The sequence below is a fragment of the Frieseomelitta varia genome, unplaced genomic scaffold, assembly GCF_011392965.1.
Source record: "Frieseomelitta varia isolate USP_RPSP 00005682 unplaced genomic scaffold, Fvar_1.2 scaffold_928, whole genome shotgun sequence".
Taxonomy (NCBI): domain Eukaryota; kingdom Metazoa; phylum Arthropoda; class Insecta; order Hymenoptera; family Apidae; genus Frieseomelitta; species Frieseomelitta varia.
Genome location: NW_025110732.1, coordinates 1 through 21,226, shown reverse-complemented (window position 1 = coordinate 21,226; position 21,226 = coordinate 1). Strand labels below are relative to the sequence as shown.

At 38.1% G+C, this 21,226-nt stretch overlaps 2 protein-coding genes and 1 long non-coding RNA gene across 6 annotated transcripts; 1 reads left to right on the top strand and 2 right to left on the bottom strand.

Moving 5' to 3' along the window:
* Window positions 1-41: 41 nt before the first annotated feature.
* On the bottom strand, window positions 42-1,101 carry LOC122537747 (NKAP family protein CG6066). The gene is made up of 5 exons (XM_043671202.1): window positions 1,016-1,101; window positions 771-855; window positions 683-686; window positions 301-574; window positions 42-219 (listed from the first exon to the last, which is right to left on the bottom strand). The coding sequence occupies exons 1-5, from the start codon at window positions 1,099-1,101 to the stop codon at window positions 42-44; spliced, it is 627 nt and encodes a 208-aa protein (XP_043527137.1).
* On the bottom strand, window positions 778-21,183 carry LOC122537749 (protein naked cuticle). 3 transcript variants are annotated; one of them, XM_043671208.1, is made up of 8 exons: window positions 20,034-21,183; window positions 14,999-15,122; window positions 12,687-14,596; window positions 6,891-7,093; window positions 5,962-6,369; window positions 5,163-5,464; window positions 1,016-4,908; window positions 778-855 (listed from the first exon to the last, which is right to left on the bottom strand). In XM_043671208.1, the coding sequence occupies exons 3-7, from the start codon at window positions 12,748-12,750 to the stop codon at window positions 4,263-4,265; spliced, it is 1,623 nt and encodes a 540-aa protein (XP_043527143.1). In that variant the 5' UTR covers window positions 12,751-14,596; window positions 14,999-15,122; window positions 20,034-21,183; the 3' UTR covers window positions 778-855; window positions 1,016-4,262. The 3 variants fall into 3 exon arrangements, with proteins under 3 accessions (XP_043527143.1, XP_043527145.1, XP_043527144.1); XM_043671210.1 differs by lacking the exons at window positions 14,999-15,122; window positions 20,034-21,183 and adding an exon at window positions 14,684-14,698; XM_043671209.1 differs by lacking the exons at window positions 14,999-15,122; window positions 20,034-21,183 and having other exon boundaries at window positions 12,687-14,284; window positions 14,410-14,596.
* Window positions 15,184-19,646, top strand: LOC122537752. Of its 2 annotated transcripts, none has more exons than XR_006308683.1 (4): window positions 15,184-15,720; window positions 15,818-16,293; window positions 17,078-18,034; window positions 18,120-19,646. It is a non-coding gene; the product is annotated as an uncharacterized LOC122537752 (long non-coding RNA). The 2 variants fall into 2 exon arrangements; XR_006308682.1 differs by having other exon boundaries at window positions 15,186-15,720; window positions 17,078-18,009.
* Window positions 21,184-21,226: the final 43 nt, after the last annotated feature.

The following is a 21,226-nucleotide window of genomic DNA, read 5'->3' as shown; positions in this document are numbered from 1 at the left end:
CAAACAAGGTGGAAATTATCTTTAAATATGAAATAATTATATTATTTTTTCTTCTGTTCTTGTGCTAACTTTTGATTAACCATCTCTCTGAACTGTCCTAAAATAAGATTTTCTCTCTTCTGTCGTTCTTCTTTACTAAACATAGCCAATGCTCGTTTTTCATCAGCAGAATAAATCTGGTTCTCCTTGCGAATACGAACAGCTTCCATTCGTCGATGTCTGAGGAAAAAAAAATTATATTTATTTTTAAACAAATTTGTATTTCACCATACTTTACTATAGTTATATTTCAAAGAATACCTGCTACCACTCATAACATAACCAACAGATTCATATGCAGCAATTTCTTCTGAAGTTAACCCAATTTCACCTCTTCTCGGTATACGTTTTCCTTCTGCAACATATGCAGCCATAGCAGCACCTTCACCAGGCAAAAGAGCCTTGCCAAAATCTTTAGCAGATAATGTCACATGTGGTTTTTGAACTGGTCCTACTACTTCGTCTCCACTTTCATCTGAACTTGATCCTTTCTTAACCTTCGCTCTGTCATTCTCTCCATTCTTTTCTACCCATTCTAGTTCTTCAGGTTCACTATCAGAGCTACTTTCTGATTTTTTCTTTTTCTTTTTGCGCTTCTTCTTTTTTTCCTTCTTGGATTTCTTTTCCTTCTTTACCTTCTTACTTTTCTAAAATAATGATGAAATATATTTGTAACAATACATGAGAAAAGACTGTCAAAAATAATGTTGCAATAAAAATAGTTTTCATACTTTTTTCTTCATCTCTTGTTTCCTCTTTCTGTCTTTTGGTATAATGCTACTTTGGTATCTGTTAATTTCCTCATCTTCGTCAGAACTATATTAAATAGAAAATAACATTTAACATGATTGTACAATTTATAAGAATGAATAAATAAAATATGATTATAAAAGACGTATACTTCTACGTTAATATGAATAAAAAATATCAAATAGTAATGACATGATAATTAAAGAGAAATGTTATAATTTCTTACTCTTCGATTCGCGTTGGTGATTTTCCCCAAATTCTGTCAACACCACATAACCCAATTTGCTCCCTGTCTCGTCTACGTGCGTCCATTGTCATATTTTTCTCACTTGTTTATTTGCTGACTACAAGCTGTACTTATGACAGAATTTAAAAGTATAGTCGCCCTCTAGTTTTAGTTGAGGATACTAAACGAAAATTGGCGTTACTTATGAAATTCATTCGCAAAGCAATATATTTCTGTCATTCTATCATTCCACGATTTTAATTGATTTTCAGAAACTTTTTTACGATACAATAAGGATAGAAAAATATTAAGGTAGAAAAGTGCAAGGTTGAGAAGTGAAAATAATGTCGAGATTTTATTGGTCTGCTTTATGAAACACTGTAGAGAAGGAATTCCAACATGAATTCCGACGATGTATCAAAATGTGTTTTCAATAAATATCAATAAAAAATACATTACACAAAATATCTACAAGATCGATATAAAATTATATGTCACTGGACAGCAGCATTATCCAAGACTTATAAATATACAAAGTAACAATTATCGTCGTAGCTTAATCGTATTGTTAGTAATATCTACCATAATTAATAAATATTATAATTATAATCCTCTTTTCCTTGAGTACTTCGATAGAAAAATATTCGCAACAATTTTAATTATTTAGCACTAAGCATCATGCATTTCCAAATAATATAAAAAAATACGTAGCTTAGTAACATATCGCTGAAGTGAAAATTATTGTAGCTGTGAAATCGATTCATTGAAATTCAAGGAAGTGTTTTTGTAAATTGAGATTCAATATTTAATACTTGCATAGTAACAGAGATATGACAAGGCACTCTTAATAAGTCCATTTTTTTTAGCTTTTAGCTTTTTACTTATTTTTTTTTTTTTTTTTTATAAAAACTTTATCTGTGTCCAATATTATGTCTCTCAAAAGATACATATAATAATAATACTTGACATTATTTTTATCGCTCATAATATACGCTGGATTACATTTATTACATCAGTCATAATTACTTCAATAATTCTATGTTTTAATTAAACTTTTGATAATGAGTTATTTCGCGTTAAAAATATACAACCTTTTTCTTCTTTAATAAAAATTAATTTTAAAAGAAAAATTAAATCTTGTTTTAACAATAATTTTTTGTAATCGTATATCTTGTATATGAGTTCATTGTTTGTAAATTTCAAAATTGAGATAAGACTTAAAAACACAGAGTACAGAATTTTTAATTTCACAATTGTTTCTTATAGTTACATTATCTTAATACTTTCTTGTATTGTCGAGAAATATTGTATAAATACAATGAGAAATAATGATTAACGCTATTACGGGGTATTATTGTATTCGTTGGAATATAGAAGCACCATTGATTTGCGATATAATTATTACGAAAATAACTTTGAACTAGAGTCTTCGCAAAAATTACAACGCTGAATAGAAAATTAAGGAAGATATTAAATGACTGCAAATGCTTTAATACATTTTATAGGAGTTGTGTTCTATATGTTTTGAACAAAGAAATTTCATTCCTTTAGACATTTTTCTTCCCCTTATTCGAAATTATTTTTCTGAGTAAAGTTAAATTTATGAAAATTAATTGATTTATAAAATGAATAATTTTTCATAAATATATATCTGCTGAATAAGAAAAGTTGTATCAAAACTTTTACAGTCACGTACATACGCGACCATGCATACAGTCAATATTCCCGACAATTTGACTAAATATTTATCTACAGTTTGTTTATTTCGGAGTTCAATTAAATAAATACATTTCGCTGAATTACGAATTATTCCAAGGACAATGTCCAAGGGAAGTTATTTTAAAATGCTTAGCATTCAAGATAAAATCAAGAGACACTTTTCTTGAGATTTTCACCTTTAACAAGAAAATTCTAGTCAAAAAGTACTTTGTCTCTTGTCGATACCGGGTATATCGACCCTTAGAGTTATTTCCGTGTTTATTTGACACTATGTTAAAACATTTTCAGTTTTCATGATTTTCTATTTTGCATACGTATACAGTTTTAAAAAATTTAATTTATATTCTGATTCTCTAGGCAATTTTATTCTGTATAGTGGATACGTTATTGTTACACACTAATACTGTTTTGTATTTATTATAAATAGATTTAGTAGATTGTTGTAAAATAATTCCTATAATAATCAGAGCATTTTGTATATTCATCGAATTAAAATAAAAATGAAAATGAGGAAATTTGTGATTTTATGATTATGTGATTAGAGTCTGAAAGAAAATGAAAAACATCTTCCTTCTAATAATTTCTAAATCGATTAAAAAAAAAATGTTGTATAAAAACATCTGTAAAAAATTGTCATAAATTGTCGAAGAAGTTCATTATTTTACAAACAATTATGTACAGAAACGAATCATTGTCATGTATACGTATGAATATAAATGTCGAGCATTACAGTAACATTAAATTACACTGTAAACCGTAAAAATTTCAGAAATAACAACCTTTGTAATAAGCACTTCGGTATAGTAATAGATCATTGGTATCATCTTAGATTCTCTTCATTCACTTGTAATATTATTACAAATTGAGACTGATACTTTTGTTTATCCTAGAAATCGAAAACGTAAATGAGGAAGAATCATTCTATACGATAAATAATTAAAATATAAACACATTATATATCTCGAGAATAAAATTTCTCGATATATTACTTAATCGACATTTTTGATGATTCAAAGCTGTTTTTAAAAATGTGTTTTGATTCGTTATTGATTGACTATGTTTGAACTGTGATGATAGAACGAAACATGGCAGTGATCTTCATAATTTACATTAGAATATCTCGATAAATTCAAATTAATAAAAATGTAGAAATCGCTATATCGACAAGTATAACAAAGCATAGGAATAGATCACCAAAGGTTCATTTTATGCTTTACCTTTAGATATTTGTTAGTACATTAATCCTCAAATTGTAGAATGAATTACTAAATCCGGACTCCATGAACTAATGACACAAAATCTATACCAATATATATTGAAATATATAAACAGGATGCAATAGAACATGATTATAAATTTTCAATATTTGATCCCAATACAAAATTAATTGACAGACACTTTCTGACAACTAACAACAGACAAAAATCTTTGACGTAACAACGCGCATCACTCGCAGTCTTCATCCTATCGCTCGAGGATTAACGCAAAATCGTCAAAACATTTCGTTACATTTGCTCACGAAAAAGAATCAAACAAGTGCCTCTGTGTGGTAATGATGGTAATGATGATGAATGTGTTCGTGAACGTGCTTCCTACCGGAACTTGCATTCTGTGAAAATTCCCGCTCCAACCAGCGCACGACTTGGACCATAGCTCTGGCTTGATCCTGTTCCCTCGTTGCATGTTTCAATTGATGCTTTTTGGCCGACTTGCCACATTGTTGCGGTGTTTGACCGAATTGCGTCCCATTACGCTGAACGTTATGATTGTTGCTCGGAGTTTGATTGACAGGGTACTGATTGTTCGATATTAAATTGCCGCCATTACGATTTGTATTAGCTGGTGGAGCGGTTTGTTGGTCTGCGTAGACGTTTGGGTTGATTACGGTCTTCGGTAAGACTTGAGGTTGAACGTATGCACGTGGCGGTTGCATCGTAACGTTATTCCTCTGAAGTCCGTATTGCGTTCGCATCTTCCTCAGATTCCCCCTATGTTTCGCAGGTATCTTGGAGAATGTGAAACCCTGAGGCTTTTCCCGAGTAGGCTTATGATAGGCTGTTGTCGTGGGCCGAGATTCCGGTGGTGAACGACAGTCTTGAGTAGTGTAGTGAGGCGAAGGTTCGACGTGTGGAGTATGAGATGGAATGCGCAGCTGCTCGTTCTGATGCCGTTTCCTAATTCGACATGTTATCATATTTTTATCATTACTTAAATGAACAGTAAATTCACATTTTTATGCCAAACAACGATTCGTTTAATTATCATTTATCATTCATCGCCTTAGAAAATATGAATGAAACTGTTGCAATGAAATAACTTTCGTCTGGAATCTCTACTTGAAATATGTATTTAAGTACGCTATCATCCCACTGCTTCAAAAGGGTGCGCGTCACGCGATTTTCCATGCGGTTGAACATGAAAGACATACCTCGACGTATGAAAACTGAGATTATTCTTTTCCATGTTCGCCTGAATAATTTCCAAGAGCTGTTGCCTTTGCAGAGCACCACTACGTTTTCGCTGATTAGGCGTAAGAAGAGGCGTCAAGGGGGAAACTGTGGGAGAAATATCACTGTCATCGCTAATATCACCCTCGGAGCTATTGGAATAGGGTGATGGTAAATGAGGCACGGGTCCAACCCTTCTGCGTAATTCCTCCTGCTTTATTCGATTCGTTCGCGCATTTTCACCGTCATCCTCGCTGTGAGTATCTACCTCCTTCTCTTCGTTCTAGAATAACAAATAAAAACAGAATATTTTCACTTACAAAATATATGTGTAATATTATTTAGATATAAAAATATACAATTTCTCACTCTATTTTTCACATTTTTTAATATTAAAATATGAACATATTCCTTTGTACTACGATTCTTCCTTTACATTCCAAGAGACAAATAACTACCAAACAACGACGCGTACCTATTTCATTCAGTTCTGAGAGTTCGAACACCGCAACACAATAAGAAGCTAATCCGCAAGAACCCCTGTGTTACATCTGTCCAACATCAATAAAAAATAAAAAAAAAAAAGGAGGGAAAAAATGAATAAAAAAGAAGACTCAGAAAGGATAGTCCTCCTCCCCGCGAGCGATAAATCTCGAAAGGCAGAAATGATAAATCCACCTCTAGCTTCTAGAATTGTCGGGTTACGAAAGAAGAGACGCAGCTCCATAAAAACCCCCCCGAGTCTCGAATCCTCGCCTCTCGCAGGGGCATCAATCTTACCTGGCAATGGTGTCGTGGCACCCTTCTCCTTCTAGGAACTCTACGTAAACCGTGTGCGCCGGTGTGGGCCCCGGCATTGTTGCAGGACGCGTGCTTCAAATGGCAGCAGGACGAATTTCCGGAAAAACTCGCGGCAGCAGCCGGCTGCGAGGACGCGTTCAAACAGCCACCAGCCGATCGCGTCTGGCTGGCTCTTTGATCTGGCGACACAGTCAATTTCACCTTAATCGTCTTACTGCCGCACGGAGGTACCTGGATAGAAGCGCCCAGGGTATCGTAAATGGTAGTAACCAGGCCGGCTATGTCGTCCTTTGTTATCTTCCCGTGGCCGTCGAAGTCGTACAGGGTAAACGAGAATTCTTGCCGTCTCCGGTCGCCCTCCGCTACCGAAACGTCGCATTCGAATTCCTACAATCGGGCCAAGTATCTTATAAGTAAGATTCATCGACTTGGAAGGGAATAAAATTCATGTAGGGAGAAATGAAATATTTTATTACTTGGAATATGTAATACTTTATCTTTAACTGCACATTCACAATTTGGATTACGTTGTAAAATAAATTAAGCCTTTTTTTTTAAATAACTCGAGCTCTTTCTGAAAATCTACTATTTCTTTTGTGTGTGTGTGTGTGTGTGTGTGTGTGTGTGTGTGTGTGTGTGTGTGTGTGTGTGAAACAACAAAAGATCAAACGTTGATTAAAATCCAAAGATTTTTCGAAACAAAATCCATCTTACTGCGAAAACGAAATTTTAAATTAATACACGACACACAAGTGCAGTATCAGTTACATCAAATCTTGCGAATCTTGATAGTTCAATTTGGAGCAAGATTTTTGAAATTTCAAAATAAGGCGCAACATGATAAATTCACAAGCACGTGTATTCTACTGTTCCTTTTCCAACAAGGAAGGAAGTTCAATAATACATACTTCAAAACTAAGTTGCTTCGTTGTGCTAGCGCTCGGCTGCTCGTCATTTCCGGTGGCCGGCGTAGGACTGGTAGAAGCGTCGACCGCGATCTGCGGTGTCTCTGTTTCTAATAGAATTGGCTGGGATTCCGGTGGTGAACCGCTATGAGGTGCCGAGACACCGCCAAGGAGTTCCTCCGAGTCACTGGCTTCTGTATTACCAACTGTGACCGAACGATCATTACATTTTCAACAATAATGAATAGAGATTACGCATTCATTATTTCAACAACAATGAATGGAGATCACACGTTCTCTAGTGAGAGTAAACTATACAATTCTGTTCGCTGTGTCGATTTTTCATCGCTACGTCAAATTGAAACTAAGACATAATTTAACTTAAGTTGAGAAAATAATCGACTATATGATAACGTATAATTATTGAAAGATAATCCACATACGTAATGGATTCGAAAAAAAATTTAGATTCTGCGAAAACAAAGCTTAATTATTGTAATCGTATCAGAACGCGGGACTAGGCTACGTTGTACATATTTCTCCCCATGATCTTGTTTCAGATTTCTCAAAGTTCTCATCAAAGGGAATGAAACTGTTATCTACGGTCGAGCGGCGGCATTGCTCGTAAACAAAAGTCAAAATCTCAAAGGTATCAAAGTAACATATTCCACGGTAAAGCCTATATTTATAGTCAGTTTCTGAGTGCCACTCGGTACTTAAGTTACGGAGTGTAGGAAGTATTTTTGGACTATTTTGAAGGGGATGTAACTTTGAATCACCAGAAATAAATACAACAGATCACCAAACTAATCTCTCACGATCACGTTTTCCTCGTACCAATTCAAATCCTCAAATATTTCCCATACGCGCTTAACATTATTATTAGAGAAAAAATAATAATAAGAAAAAACAAAAGATAGAAATAATGAAACGTCGTTAAAGGAGGGCTTGAAAAATCGCGCAAAATATAATGAACAAGAAAAATTTTAATCGGCGGAAGCGTGTCTAAAAATTGATGGATGCGAGTACGTTTAAACGCGTAAATTACAGATCAAAGAGGGCTGCTGTTTCATAATTACAGAGAGACTGGATTCCGTGCATAAAAGCGCAATTATCTTTAATGCATTCGGTCTATTGCTCGACCGAAATTATTTGCGCGGTGCGAGCCAGCGAATGAACGAGCGAGCGAGCGAACGAATTAACGAAAGTTCCAGCGAAAGGGACGGGGAGAACACATCCATTTTCAGCGTTTATTTCAGAAACGTTTTGCACACTCGCTGAAGGAAGTGTGATGTATCTTTAATGTGTCTGCATTACGCCGTCGTTTACCGTTACCTAGACGCCTGTGTAAAAGCATCCTACGAAATGAAACGTTGAAAAGATACCTTTACGCAACTACTGTGCATAAATGAACATCTATGAGATACGACACGCTCGCCATGATGCAACGCAGCACCGGCTTTTTAAATTTAGTAAGATGAAGTTTGAAATATCATCACAGAAGACGCGTTGTTCATTGACGGGATGTTTACGCGGAATAAATTATACATTAACTGTGAAATAAACTACAATTGTCATCGAAAGTTTTATGACAAAGTGATAATGAGAAAACTGAGATAACGGGTTTCGAATAAAATAAAAATTCAATTAAACATTCCAAGATAGAGAAAACATGCATGCAACCTCATTGAAATTTTAATAACAGTTAGTTTGACAATAATTTTTCACAGAGATAATTTTAAGCAAACTTGTTACTTGCTTTGAAGATGTGTTAAATGTACAATGATAAGATTTTAACGACAGAATCAGTATAAAAGTGTGATAGCGGCCAATAAATTTGAAACGACCTCTTCGCCACCTACACGGTGAAGATTCTTAGGAAAGAAAGCAAAGATTTTATCTAACGGTCCTTGCCACACACGTAGAGACAATTCTGTTGAAAGAATTTCCTGTATCTAGGAATTTTCTATCTATCGAATGCTGGGATAAATATTGAAAAAAGAATTTCTTCTTCTTTTTATAAAAAACGCATAGAAAGTTAACTTATTATTTTTGTCAATTTCATTTTATATTATATCTATTCTTTCCGGGAACATATTTATAAATTTTCTACAAATCCTCCCTAGTATTTTAAAATTGTTTTCATATTAATTATCACTACATTCAATAAACAATTGATAAACAAACCAGAGAACAATACTTTTATTTAAGTGATGTAGCGTGCCGATCTAGTTCTACGTATTTTCTTTTCTTTGACGTACGAGCCGATCGGTGGCTCGCTGCCTTCAACGTTAATGAAGTGCAGCTAGTTCAAAGTAAAGTTTGATTTGTGATATTGNAGAATAAGACTGTTATATTTTGTTTCGGAGTCGGCTTTTATATATCCGAGCCCTCTTTGTTTCCTTTCCGATCCTGTGATCGGAAAGGTGGACTTTTCCAAACATTTTCAGGGTCAGTTCCAAGAAGTAAATTTGACAATTGCTAACGATTCTATCTTCCGTGTCCTGCCGGTTTATTAGTGTCCTGTTTATGGTGGGGACCAATGCGATAAAGAAACTCATCGAGCCTTGGAATTAAGAGTCAAATATGACTACAATACGGAAATGTCAGTTTGAAATATGAAATACGGTCGCGGGAGGTCCCTGACGTAGAAAAAGTTACAAGACAGGAGTTTATTGTCCCTGGCTCGATGAATTTATTTGTCGCATCACATTTTGACCCTCATTATGTTCGGTAAGACCGAGCAAGTGATGTCATTAAATATCAGAATTATTTGAATTACTGGAATTTTGTTTCAAGCTGACTGAGCAATCGACCAAAATATTAAGGGAATGTTTAATAATCAGGGTTCGATAAAACGAGTTCGGCGGCAGCTCGAGTTTCGAGTACATACATAGTCGGAGAATGTTTCAAGTGCTTTGGCCACCGGTTACACGTTTCCCTTCTACGATGCTCGAACGTCTCCTCTTCGGTCTCGAGGAGGCTCCGCTTTTATCTTAATTCGCGCGATACATCATTAAGCCTGTGCAGCGTGATTCCAGTAAAATATATACTTAAAAACGTTGGCATCAAAGGGACCGCGGAGCAACGATAATTAGCGATACGAAACGCGTAATAAACGAAGCCGGCCGCTAATTTCAATTACTCAAGACCAACAACGGGCGGAAAAAAAGATGAAAAGGAGGGAAAAAAGCAGCGAGAAAACGCTTGCACACGCACGCAGAAAGGAGGAGAATGAGGCAACTGAAAAGAAAAAGAGAGATAGAGAGAGAAGGCCGGACGTAGGACAGAGATTAAAAACAGGAAAAAGAAAAAAAGAAACGAAGGAGACAAAAAAGACGAAAATTAGAAAAAAAGACGAAAAGGGGAAGAAAAAGCGGGATAATCGTATCTGCATAAAGAAACGAACGCACATACGGCGTATAATGATACCTGCCGTGTGGTAATTACGCCCGTAACTTTTTCGTGGGGTGAGCGTTAAAGACCCAAGACATTGAGCGCACCGGGGGAGAAAAAAGGGAGACAAAGAGTGGTAAGAGAGCGAAAGAGAGCGAAACAGCGAGAAGAGGAGGAAACACAGGAAGAACAAGAGGAAACCGAGATGGAGAGTAAAGCAGAGACGGTAGATGAGATGGTGGAGGGGGAGTGGGGGCAGAAAGAGAGAACAGAGAGAGAATCTTTGCTTTGATATCAAAGGAATAGAGAATAGCCACGAACGTCTTTTATCTAACCACCGGACTAATGTATGTAACGAACTCGCAAGGTCTCGATAATTAAACTCCACCCTTGACGCGCGACCCTCCCCCTCGTACGTGTGCTACATGTGTAGTCCGTAGTCTCTGTTGTACCTATATACATACATACGTACACAGTATGAGAGAGCGCGCGAGTGCACGCGTGTGTTTATGCCGTGTGTACCGTACCTCTTTTGCGCCCTCTTGAATGAAAAGCAACGAGGGAGCGGGACACAAACGGCTTCTGCTTTCTTCTTTGTAAATCACCCCTTTCTGTTTGCTTGGCTCGTAACTTTTATCATTTGCCGACGCAACAGCTTTCCCTACTCTTTGCCCCTTCGCTCCTCCACTCGTATGAAAATTTTGCCCCACGACGCACGAAAAAAACACCTATAAAGAACGTCGGTAAGAGAAGCCAGAGCTTCAAAGGCGGGATTCGCCGTTCCGAATTGTTCCACAATTTTCAACCAGTTTCTCTTTCTGACCACGCAATAGACGACGTAAAGAAGAAAAAAAACATTGTGCTAGTTTATTCTTTCTTTCATTTCCCTCTCTCTTTTTTTCCATTTTTTATACGACAGTTTTTAATTAGCCAGCTTCTATAGCTTTTTCAAATTTGCTTTGTGACAAATACATTAGCGAATTCATGGATTATTTAGTAATATGCGTATGTTTGAAATAAAAACACATATTTTGCATTGTATATTTTTGACGAATAAAATGATAAATTTTTAATAGTCTGTCGAACGTCATGGAATATCTAACTTTTATTGGAATATTTTCTTTTTCTTTAATTGATGCCATTTTCGCTTTTGTACGATGCATTTGCAAGATCTACGAACGAGTTGCTATCAATTAACATTTTTCGAATTCTGGAGCACGCCTAACTAGAAGCGCGTATTATTTTTATCCTCCCTCTTACAGTAGATGTTTGTCTTCAAGTGGAAACTGTTATGTTTGTTTCAAGAAAATATGTTTACCAATATTAAAAATTATAATCTAGCAATGTGTTAAGTATTCCGCATACAACTAAGAAACTATTATCCTTCTTGCATTGAAACTTTTCGAACTACCAGAAATTACATGGTTTTTAGATTTTTTATCTTTTTTTTTTAAATATTATAGTTAAAAAATATTAAAACAATTCACGAATGCATATTTTCATTACATATCTATTCACTACATATCTTGCTGTTTATTTACTTTTATAAAATGTCTATGTCATTTCTTGTAGCATCTGTATATATTGAATGTCTTTTTTAGTTTATTGAAAAATCGTTACCATATAACGATAAAATAGTTATTTGCTGATGGAATGCCGTAATCGATATCAATTATTCAAATATTTGTCTTCACACAATATTTTACACATATGAAACTTAAAACGATAAATGTGTATTTAAAACACCATTTAATTTTTGCTATCTGCTCCTTTTAAAACTAAAGATAATACAGCCAAATATTATTATTATTATACAATTTACAAATAAATAATATGTTCAACTAAGATTTAGTTATATATCTATAATGTTGCATAAATGTTACATATGTGTAACAATATGTTGTCTAGATAAAAATTGATACGGTAGATTTACATAAAATATGTAAATATTGTTTAAAAACAATAAAAATATATCATCATGTCGTAACATAAGAAAATATTCAAGGCCTCTACAAATTATTCAAGAAATAAAAGACCAATGACCGCGTGACAGAAAGAATTTTTAGCAGAACGTAATTGTAGATCAACGAGTAAGAAAAACGCAAGTATGACGTAACACCACGTGGGATCCACTTCTGTCATACTGCAGTAGCATCATCGAGGAACACGCTCCGCGCGGCTTACAACAAGCCGAACAAAATATCACGCCTACAACCGGACTGACCGGATAAATCCGTATACGGTGTATCCCGATCTATCCGTGCATCGCGAATTCGACGAACATCGATACCTCGACGTGCGCATATGACAAGGAAATGACGAAGGAAGAAAAACCGAAGGGATCAAGCAGACAAAGACAGATGGATAGAATCGACGGAGAGAAACAGAAAGAGAGTGGCTTACCAGAAAAGGGTCTATAGCCAGCGAGGAACCTTGCCCGCCACCACTTTACGAATCCAGTAGCCATGAGACCCTCATGAATCCACAAACGCTGCGCACACTTTCCTTTCAGGCTTCTTGTTCCGCCACTTTGCTCTTATTTCTCTCTTCCCGGATTCTCAACTGTATAACTAAATTTTCTTCCCGTTTCTCCTCCTTCTCGCAGCAGCAGCCGTATGTCACACCACAATCGCCGTATCCGACGTTAAGAGCACGATGTTATTTTCACCTGGCAATCATTCGTCGTTCTCTCGTCGTGCCCGATTTCTCCTGTGCACGGTTCGCCGTGCAACACTGCTAGAAACTGGAAAACAAACACACTCTCGCGAACTTCATACCTTTCTGATAATAATCGAGCCCGATGTCGGCTGATCGCACGATGATCGACGTGTGCGACGATACACCGGGCAAACGACACGTGTTCTCGAGGGTTGACGTAGTATTCGAAGCTGGATTGCGACTTGGTCGGGCGATCCAGTTGTCTCTTGTGTTTTTTCTTTCTTTTTTTGCTTCTACTTTTCGTTTATCGTGCTTTCCGAAGGAGAAACGTTCGTTCTCGCATGCTCGTTCTCCGATCACTGACTTAGTTACGCACACGCAGCCGGGTAACTGCGAAACGAACAACACTCGGCGCCGAATTTAATCCAGGTAAAAGCGTCGAAAGAGGAAGAAACGCGGTCGCGACGAGAGAGATCGGTCAGACGACATCACTCGACTCGTGGCCCGACTACGACTACGGACGATCGTTCTTGCCTAAACCACGTTCCCCGTAATTCCCTTTCCCCTTCCATAGGGCGCTGCGTCGTCAACAGTGCCGAGCCGTGGATACATGGGCCCTGAAGGTAGGAGGCGCGGCTTGAAACCTCCGATTCACGCTCTTCTGTCCGTCTCTCTTTCACCTCCCTCCCTCTACAACTTTTTCATCATTTCCTCTCCGTTGCTCCTTCGAGTTCGCCTCCTTTTTCTTCTTCTTCTCCGTCTAACCATACCAAATATCGTCTCTTTTACCGTCCATTTCTTTCTTGTTCTCGTAGCTTCGTCTTTCTCTGTCTCTCCTCCTCTTCGATCCCTCCTGCCCCAACCGTTCATGCTTTTCTACGTTTCCTATCCTGTCGTCTATATTCTCTCCGTCTTCCTCGTCTCTATCACCATCCTGCTCTCTATCTCTGTCTCCCTTTCCCTTCCTTCTCCCTTTTCGCCGTCGTACTCGTTTTGTCGTACCAACCGCGCGTATACTTTCCTTTTCTCCTGCGCATTTTCTCTTTCCTTTTTGTCCAGCGAAGGTCTATGAGAGCGGCGAAGAAGGATAGCTTCGCACGGCTGGTGGGGTTTTGAAGGAAGCCGATGATGGTTCAACGTGGTCTACGACGACACTAAATGTCGACGCCGCGACGTCGAATGCCACGAGTAAAAAGGGAATCGGAGAGGCCTTCTAAGGATTTAGATTATCGCGGCCACGAACCTTCCCCGGATTTTTACGTGCGGTGATCGCGCGCGGACGTTGCCCCGATTCACTTCCACGGAAAGTCGTGTTCCAAGGGATTCGGGAAAATGGGATTCATCTTAAAAAAAAAGAAAAAAGAATCTGACGTCAGATAATCGTTCCTGCGGGCGAGATTATCGTGTCGTCAGTATCATCGCTGGAATTCCGTAATTCATCGAGATGACGCACAACCGACTACCGTACCTTCTGTCGCGGCAAACTTCAACCAATGAATAATGGTTTAGGGTTATCTTCGTTTTTTACTTGTCCGCGCTTTAATCTTCTGTCCACCAGAGAGATAATCATAATTATTCTTCATATTTCAGTGCTATTTTGTAGTAGAATATTTATCGACTAATATCTTCCATTCACCACTAATATCGTTAATGATCTAAAAACATTCGTCGAATTATCAGTAACGACCAAAGTATAAATTAAAATGGTTTGGATAAAATTATATTTTTGATGATTTTCTTACATATTTCGTAATTTTCAATAATAATCTTGAGTTTTAATACATAATATCTCTATACGTGCAGAGAAATGATTTGGCTCGATGAGATCGCTCGCACCATTTCCAAAGTTGAGTATAATTTTAAAGAGTATTAATTCCTAAATATTTAATCATTTATTTTCCAATTATTCAAGGTTAAAGCGCATAAATATAGCAGTGTAGTGGGATAAATGAGAAATACTCTTTTTGGAGAGACTGTACCCGCACGCTATTATCTCCTAGCGGTGTTTCAGAAGAAACATAGGCGTCACCTTTGATAATTTAATGAATGAACTTTACCGAAAGTACTTTGTCATGTATACACAAGACCTAGGCGTCAGCCTTTCCTTCAGTCTCTCGTTAGCGTAACTCTTCGTCAAAGATATTATTCAATTAATATTCCACATTTCCGTAATTCACTAATCTGCAACAATTACGCTAATTACTACATTATACAACCCTTTTTTTTTTAGATCAAAATGAATCAGTAACAAAGAACGTAAAACATTTTAACTCTTCTGTCATTCGTTTTGAACTGTCGATATATATTTCGATTGCATTTCGTTAATGAAAAACAGCGACACCCGTGATACAAGCGACGAAATTAAAATTTGCTCGCGTGAGCAGAGAAACGACGTTAGCAAAGAATTAGAAGTGTCAAAGTCGTCATGATAATAAATCAGGAAGACGAAAACATTTGGCGCCCCGGGTAGCTGCGCCAATGGGTTGGCAAGTACCCCCTTGCTCTCCCTGTACGGAAAGTCTCTACCCACCATGCCACGCTATGCCGTGCTGTGCTGCGCTGTGCTACGGTTTGCCGTGCCATCCTTAACCGCGTAGCGTGGCTAGTTGTTTCTTTTCTTTATTCCTTTGTCGGAAAGTCGGTGGCGAGTCTCGTTTTTAAGAGAAGAGTAGAGGGGAGGAGGCAAAAGGAAAACGACAACCGCTCAGCAGGGGCTGAGGAAGGAATGGTTGGACCTGGGTTAGAGGGAGGGAGGACCACGCAGCAAGGAGAATAAAACGTACAGTTCAAAAACTCAGTACAGACTAACCTCGAAATAAAGCTGACAACTCGCTCGGGAAACCAAGGCATATCTATTAATAATAAACTGTTTTCAGTGAACTGTCTTCCTATCGTCTGGAAAGAGAGAAAGAGAGAGAGAAAGAGAGAGAGACGATTGCTCCTTTGCGAACGCGACACCAGCCAGCTTTTGCATGGTCTCGTGCCCATTCGAATCTGTCGTTCGGCCTAGCGTCCGTTTTGGTTTACGTTATTATGTAATGTTATGTGCGAATAGCCGCGTGTACTTACATACATGCCACGCTGGGTAAAATGCTGTTGCATCGCTATTAAAGAAAATTGCCCACTCGCGGCGGTGAATAGGAAACGTCATGCATTCTTCGACACGGTCATCGACGTATTGAACTGCCCGTTCGATCCGAGAACATAAATTCTGTTACACATCACTCCATCGGGAGTTGCTAGTAGTAAAGAGAATAGGATAGCGAGAAAAGTGGGATATTTCGTCAAAGTGCTTTTCTGTAAGGTGTGAAATATAAACAGGGAATCCAGGCAACTTTAGATGCTGTTCTAGGTATTTTTTTAATCATTTTGAAAAATTCATTGAAAACCGATCCAAAGTGAATAATATAAATACTATTTATTATCAGCTTCTCGCAGTGCTACCATACCGTGTTATCTCTATACTCAAACGATACGTCAAACGACATTTAAATCCAGTTTATAGTCTTTGTCTCTCAAACGTCAAAGATAACAATCTCGACCGTCTTTTATGATTGAGCATATCATTCACGGTATTTGCTTCTCCTACAAAATTATCAATGCGGTAAATGATGGCAAACAACGAATGCACTCGTTATCAATCTGTATTTTCCGTAATCGTTCTCGCAAGGTGATGTTAGATTGTTGATTTGAATTTTCCAATAGAGTTCTCTACCGTTATAAAAATATCGCGAAATGTATCACGGCAAGGTCATTATCATCGCATCACTTGACACTCGATGTGCAAGGGGAAGTACGCGTGAATTAAAATGTTAGGCGACATACTGAAATACACGCGGGAATTTTTCTGTTACGCTACACAATAATTAAACATCGACACTTAGAACAAATCGTTTTCCAACTCGGTCTTTTTAATTATTAAATTGTCATAGTTAACGAAATCTGGCACATTCTCAATTTTTCTTCAAGTAGAAACTCTATTCAGGAAATCTGAATGATAAAAATTTCTTATAATTCAAACGATTTGTTCCGACATTGCATCATTTCATTTTAAATGTTCGTTCAAATTCGAAAATGCAAGTATTAAAAATTAAGAAAATAGAAAACAAAATAAAAGCAAAGCATCATTGTTTCAGCGATTATTCGAGATAAAGAGCTTCACTTTGAGAGAGTCCGACAAAACTGCCATTTGAACTTTAAAATCGTTTCGGAAACGATCAATTCATCTCTCTCCGACTATCCGAAGAAAAACAGGAAGGGAGAAGATGAAGAAGAGAAAGGAAGGAATAAAAGAGGGAGGAGGGTCCACGACCGGATCTTATAATTACGCTAATTAGGCAGTAACGCGTAAAAAAAGCGGCGCGAGTATTTATCGCAAGGTATCGTGGAAGGTATACGGAGGTCGGCAAAGGAGGACGTCGTACGACAGAATACGACAGGAAAGGCTATAATACAGTTTTGCCGCGAGCATCAGAAGCAACAGCAGCAGTCACGGCGGTAAGCAAGCAAGCAGCAACGCCGGTGTCGAGAAACACAGGCAACTCTGACATCGGTTTCGTTGCATGTTCCTCGTGTCTGACAGATGTCTAATTTGAAAGAGATCCAAATGTAGGAATGCGTTCTTAAAAGCTTAAACCAAAGACTTTGTAACAATAAACGTGTTTCATCGCACGTATTGAAATAACTGAAGATTGAAGCAAAATTGATGATAAGTATATTAACTAAGAAGAATCATTTGCTTTTAACGCTAAATCTATCGTACGCTTGAAGATAAATTTTGAACATGTGTTTGTATTTGCGAACAATTAAATGTTCATGCAACTGTAAATGTAACTATATAAATAATTGTTTTTATGAAGCCAGATATCTAGCGGGGCCAAAATGATCGATTTTAAGTTCCTAAGTAAGCAGGCCACACTGTGCAAATTTAAACATTGAAATACAAAAGTAAGCACAATGATGAATAAAATTGAAATGAGAGATAAAAAGAAAGTATCAATTGAACGCAACGTTGACTTCAGATTACTAAATTAGTCATACTACTCGTATGTGAAGAATCTATAACAACGTACGTACATATGTACATATATATCGTAATATCAACTTATTTGATTGTCAATTATGTAATATCTGAATCAGTACAGTGTTTTGTTATTTGATCATTTTATCTTGTTTTAGATTTCGTTCAATTTTATATATGCCCCGACTGACTGAGCATCTTCTAGGATTTAGAACATCACTCTCCTTCGTGAAAATTAGCCAGTAGTACTACATGCTATGGGTATATAAGACGCGGCAACGCGTTCCTAGTCAGAACAAGGGATGGTGGTAGTTCATTCAAGCGGAACTGTTATCGTTGGTTTCCCGTCCTATTTTTCCGCGAATGTGTAATCAGCGACCAACAAACCCGGACTGAACGTGTGTGGTTGCTACCCGTCAGAGATTTTTCTCTCATCAGGCCAGAACAGCCCGGGACTGAGCGTTTATGGGTACCTTTACTGGATGGATTCGTCGGAAGGGGAGGATCGTGGAATAGGGGGGTTGGATAGCGACGGTAGGAGCGACGCGAGGGGGAAGGAGAGCGAGAGAGAGGAAAGAGAGAGCCTCGGTTGGATTACGGGCCGGTCGTGCCGAGGCGGGCGTGGGGAAAAGGAGGAAGCGGTCGGCGCGTTTGATCTCAGCCGCGGGCGCCGACAAAGCGTTCATCCACTCTCCTACAACGGCGTGCTGTCTCGCGAGCAGGAGCGCGACAATGCTTGCCAAGCAAAGCACGAGAGTGAGACAATGGATAAAGCAAGCCAGCCGGTAAGGTAGCATAATACAGAGTAAGAAGGAAGAGAAGCGGAAAGAGAAAGCTTGAGCAACGCCGGACGAATGGTGCGCCATGGCGTGATGGGGGAAGGGAGAAAAACACAGAGAGACCGAGGAACACATGGAGGGACCGAGAGAAAGAGCCCTTCGGTCGGACAGAGAGGCTACAAATGAAAAAAGAGGAACCAAGACTAACTAAGAGAAAAGACGAAGAACGGGAGAGTAACCGCGGACGAGAGAGAAGGAGACCGATAGGAAACAGAGATGATTCGTAGGAGAAAGAGAAAGAGTTGAAGGAAGGGAGGGAGGTTGGAAACGTCCCGAGGAAGGGGGAAAAGATCCGAAGATCCGTTCCACGATCTGGTGCTGTCGCGCTCGCTTTAGCATGGCACTGCCACTCCCTTGCGCTGGCTACGCCAGCTTTGCTATTAATAAATAATGCTCCGTGATCCGCATTACAACTAAAGCGATTCGTTCCGCTCTTGCCTCTTTATTCCCCGATATTTCCGAACGCTTGGACATCCGCAAAGTCCTCTGTCCCTTCCGTATCGCATCGAATCGACGATCCTTTTTAGCGAGTCCGAGCTGAATGAACCCTGGCCTGCCTCTGTTCTGGTCCGACGAAGCTCGATACGACTTTGAGGAACCTTATGCCTTCTTCTCGGTCGAGTTACAAGAGACGCGCAGGAGAGGTTCTAATTTAGAGTATTAGAGAAGTAACGATGTGCGAGCCATGGCGAACATGGTTCACAGAAACACGAACGCGTCCATTTGATAGATCACGAAACTAGGCTGTTTGCATTATTTCACATTTATGATCCACACGCAATGATGATGACGGCCATCAAGAGACAATGTATTAAATTTAATGCGAATAAAACAATTTTCAGATAACTGGACGTTAATTAGAATATCATTTCTATTAATCTTACGCTTTTTAACTTTCATATTGATAGCACTCGGAATAAAATTTTTAAGCATTTCTAAAATGCTATTATAGTTTCAAATATGTGACTTCTTGTTAATTTTATAGAATTCTTTAACAATACTTTTAGTGACAATCTTGATTAACACTACAAACGCAATGAAACATATTTGAACTCGTTTAGACATAAAATAGCAATCAAGTGAATCACCATAAATGATTCTTTCTACAAAAAAAATTAGTTTCTCATCTTCTATGATTACAATCATTTCTCTCGTAATCCCCAAAGCAAAACAAATTGTAAAATTTGATATATTATTATTTTTATATATGTATAAAATTAAATATATTCTTACCGAATTCAATTGTAATAACTCAATTTTCTCAACAGTCGAAACGATGACTTATACTTGCATCAACACGTGTCGTGCAGAGATGAGAAGTTCCCCGAAAAGAATGTGGGTCTGGTTGGTTATTTCCAATCCATTCTTAAATTTAAGAATTGGTTGAGAGTGTCACGCAGAACAAACAAAACCTAGTGGGTCGGTTACTGAGAGAAGGATCTGCTCTTTCTTTGCTCTTGTATGGAACTTTTCATTTTTGTACGTAGATACTGCTATATATAACTGAAAATATACAATTTGCAATTCGTCAATAGATGGTACTAAAGGAGAAATTTCTGTAGCGGATGATTTTATGCACAATATAAGGTTATAAAAGATATAGAAGGTGGAATGTATTTCGTCTTAGAGTCACCTCCAGATTCATCAATAGGGCTGATGCCGGCGATCCCTAACCCAGACGCTCGGTTTATTAGGAACCTCTAGCTTGGGCCAACAAACAACATCCATCCTAAATGTTCCGCACGCTGTATGCTTAACCTAAAGATCGCATTTGATCCGTAGCTAAGCGTCATCCACTTACGATTTGTAATATTCGTATCTTCGGAAATGGTATACTAAGGAAAGACTGGATGTGTTAGCCGCTACAGGCATTAAAATACTAGCGTCGCGTAGCGGTGCAACGGTGGAACTAATTTATATCGTTGTCCTTGTCACACTATCACTCTCTTTGTCTACGACGCGAATATGTCTGTCCTTGTCACACGTTTTTACTCTCTTTATCTACCGCGCAATATGTCTGTCCTTGTCGCACGCTGTTGATCTCCTTGTTTACCGCGCGAATAAGTCTGTCCTTGTCGCACACTATCGCTCTCCTTGCTGCCGCACGTATATGTATCTGTCCTTGTCCAACGCTGTCGCTCTCCTTGTTTACCGCACAGATATATCTATCCTTATCCAATGCTATCGCCCTCCTTGTCTACTGCACAGATATGTCTGTCCTTATCGCACGCTAGTGCCCTCCTTGTCTAATGACGCTAGACAAAGAGAGCAACAGTGTACGACAAGGACATCCTTCGATCTATTGAAAAAAAAATTCAACTTTTTACACAGACGTTTTTCTGGGACAAAACATACGTAGAAAGGAAGCGGGGAACCTAATTTTAACGATCCATATAAAAAAGTTCGCAAATTATTCCTCTTAATTA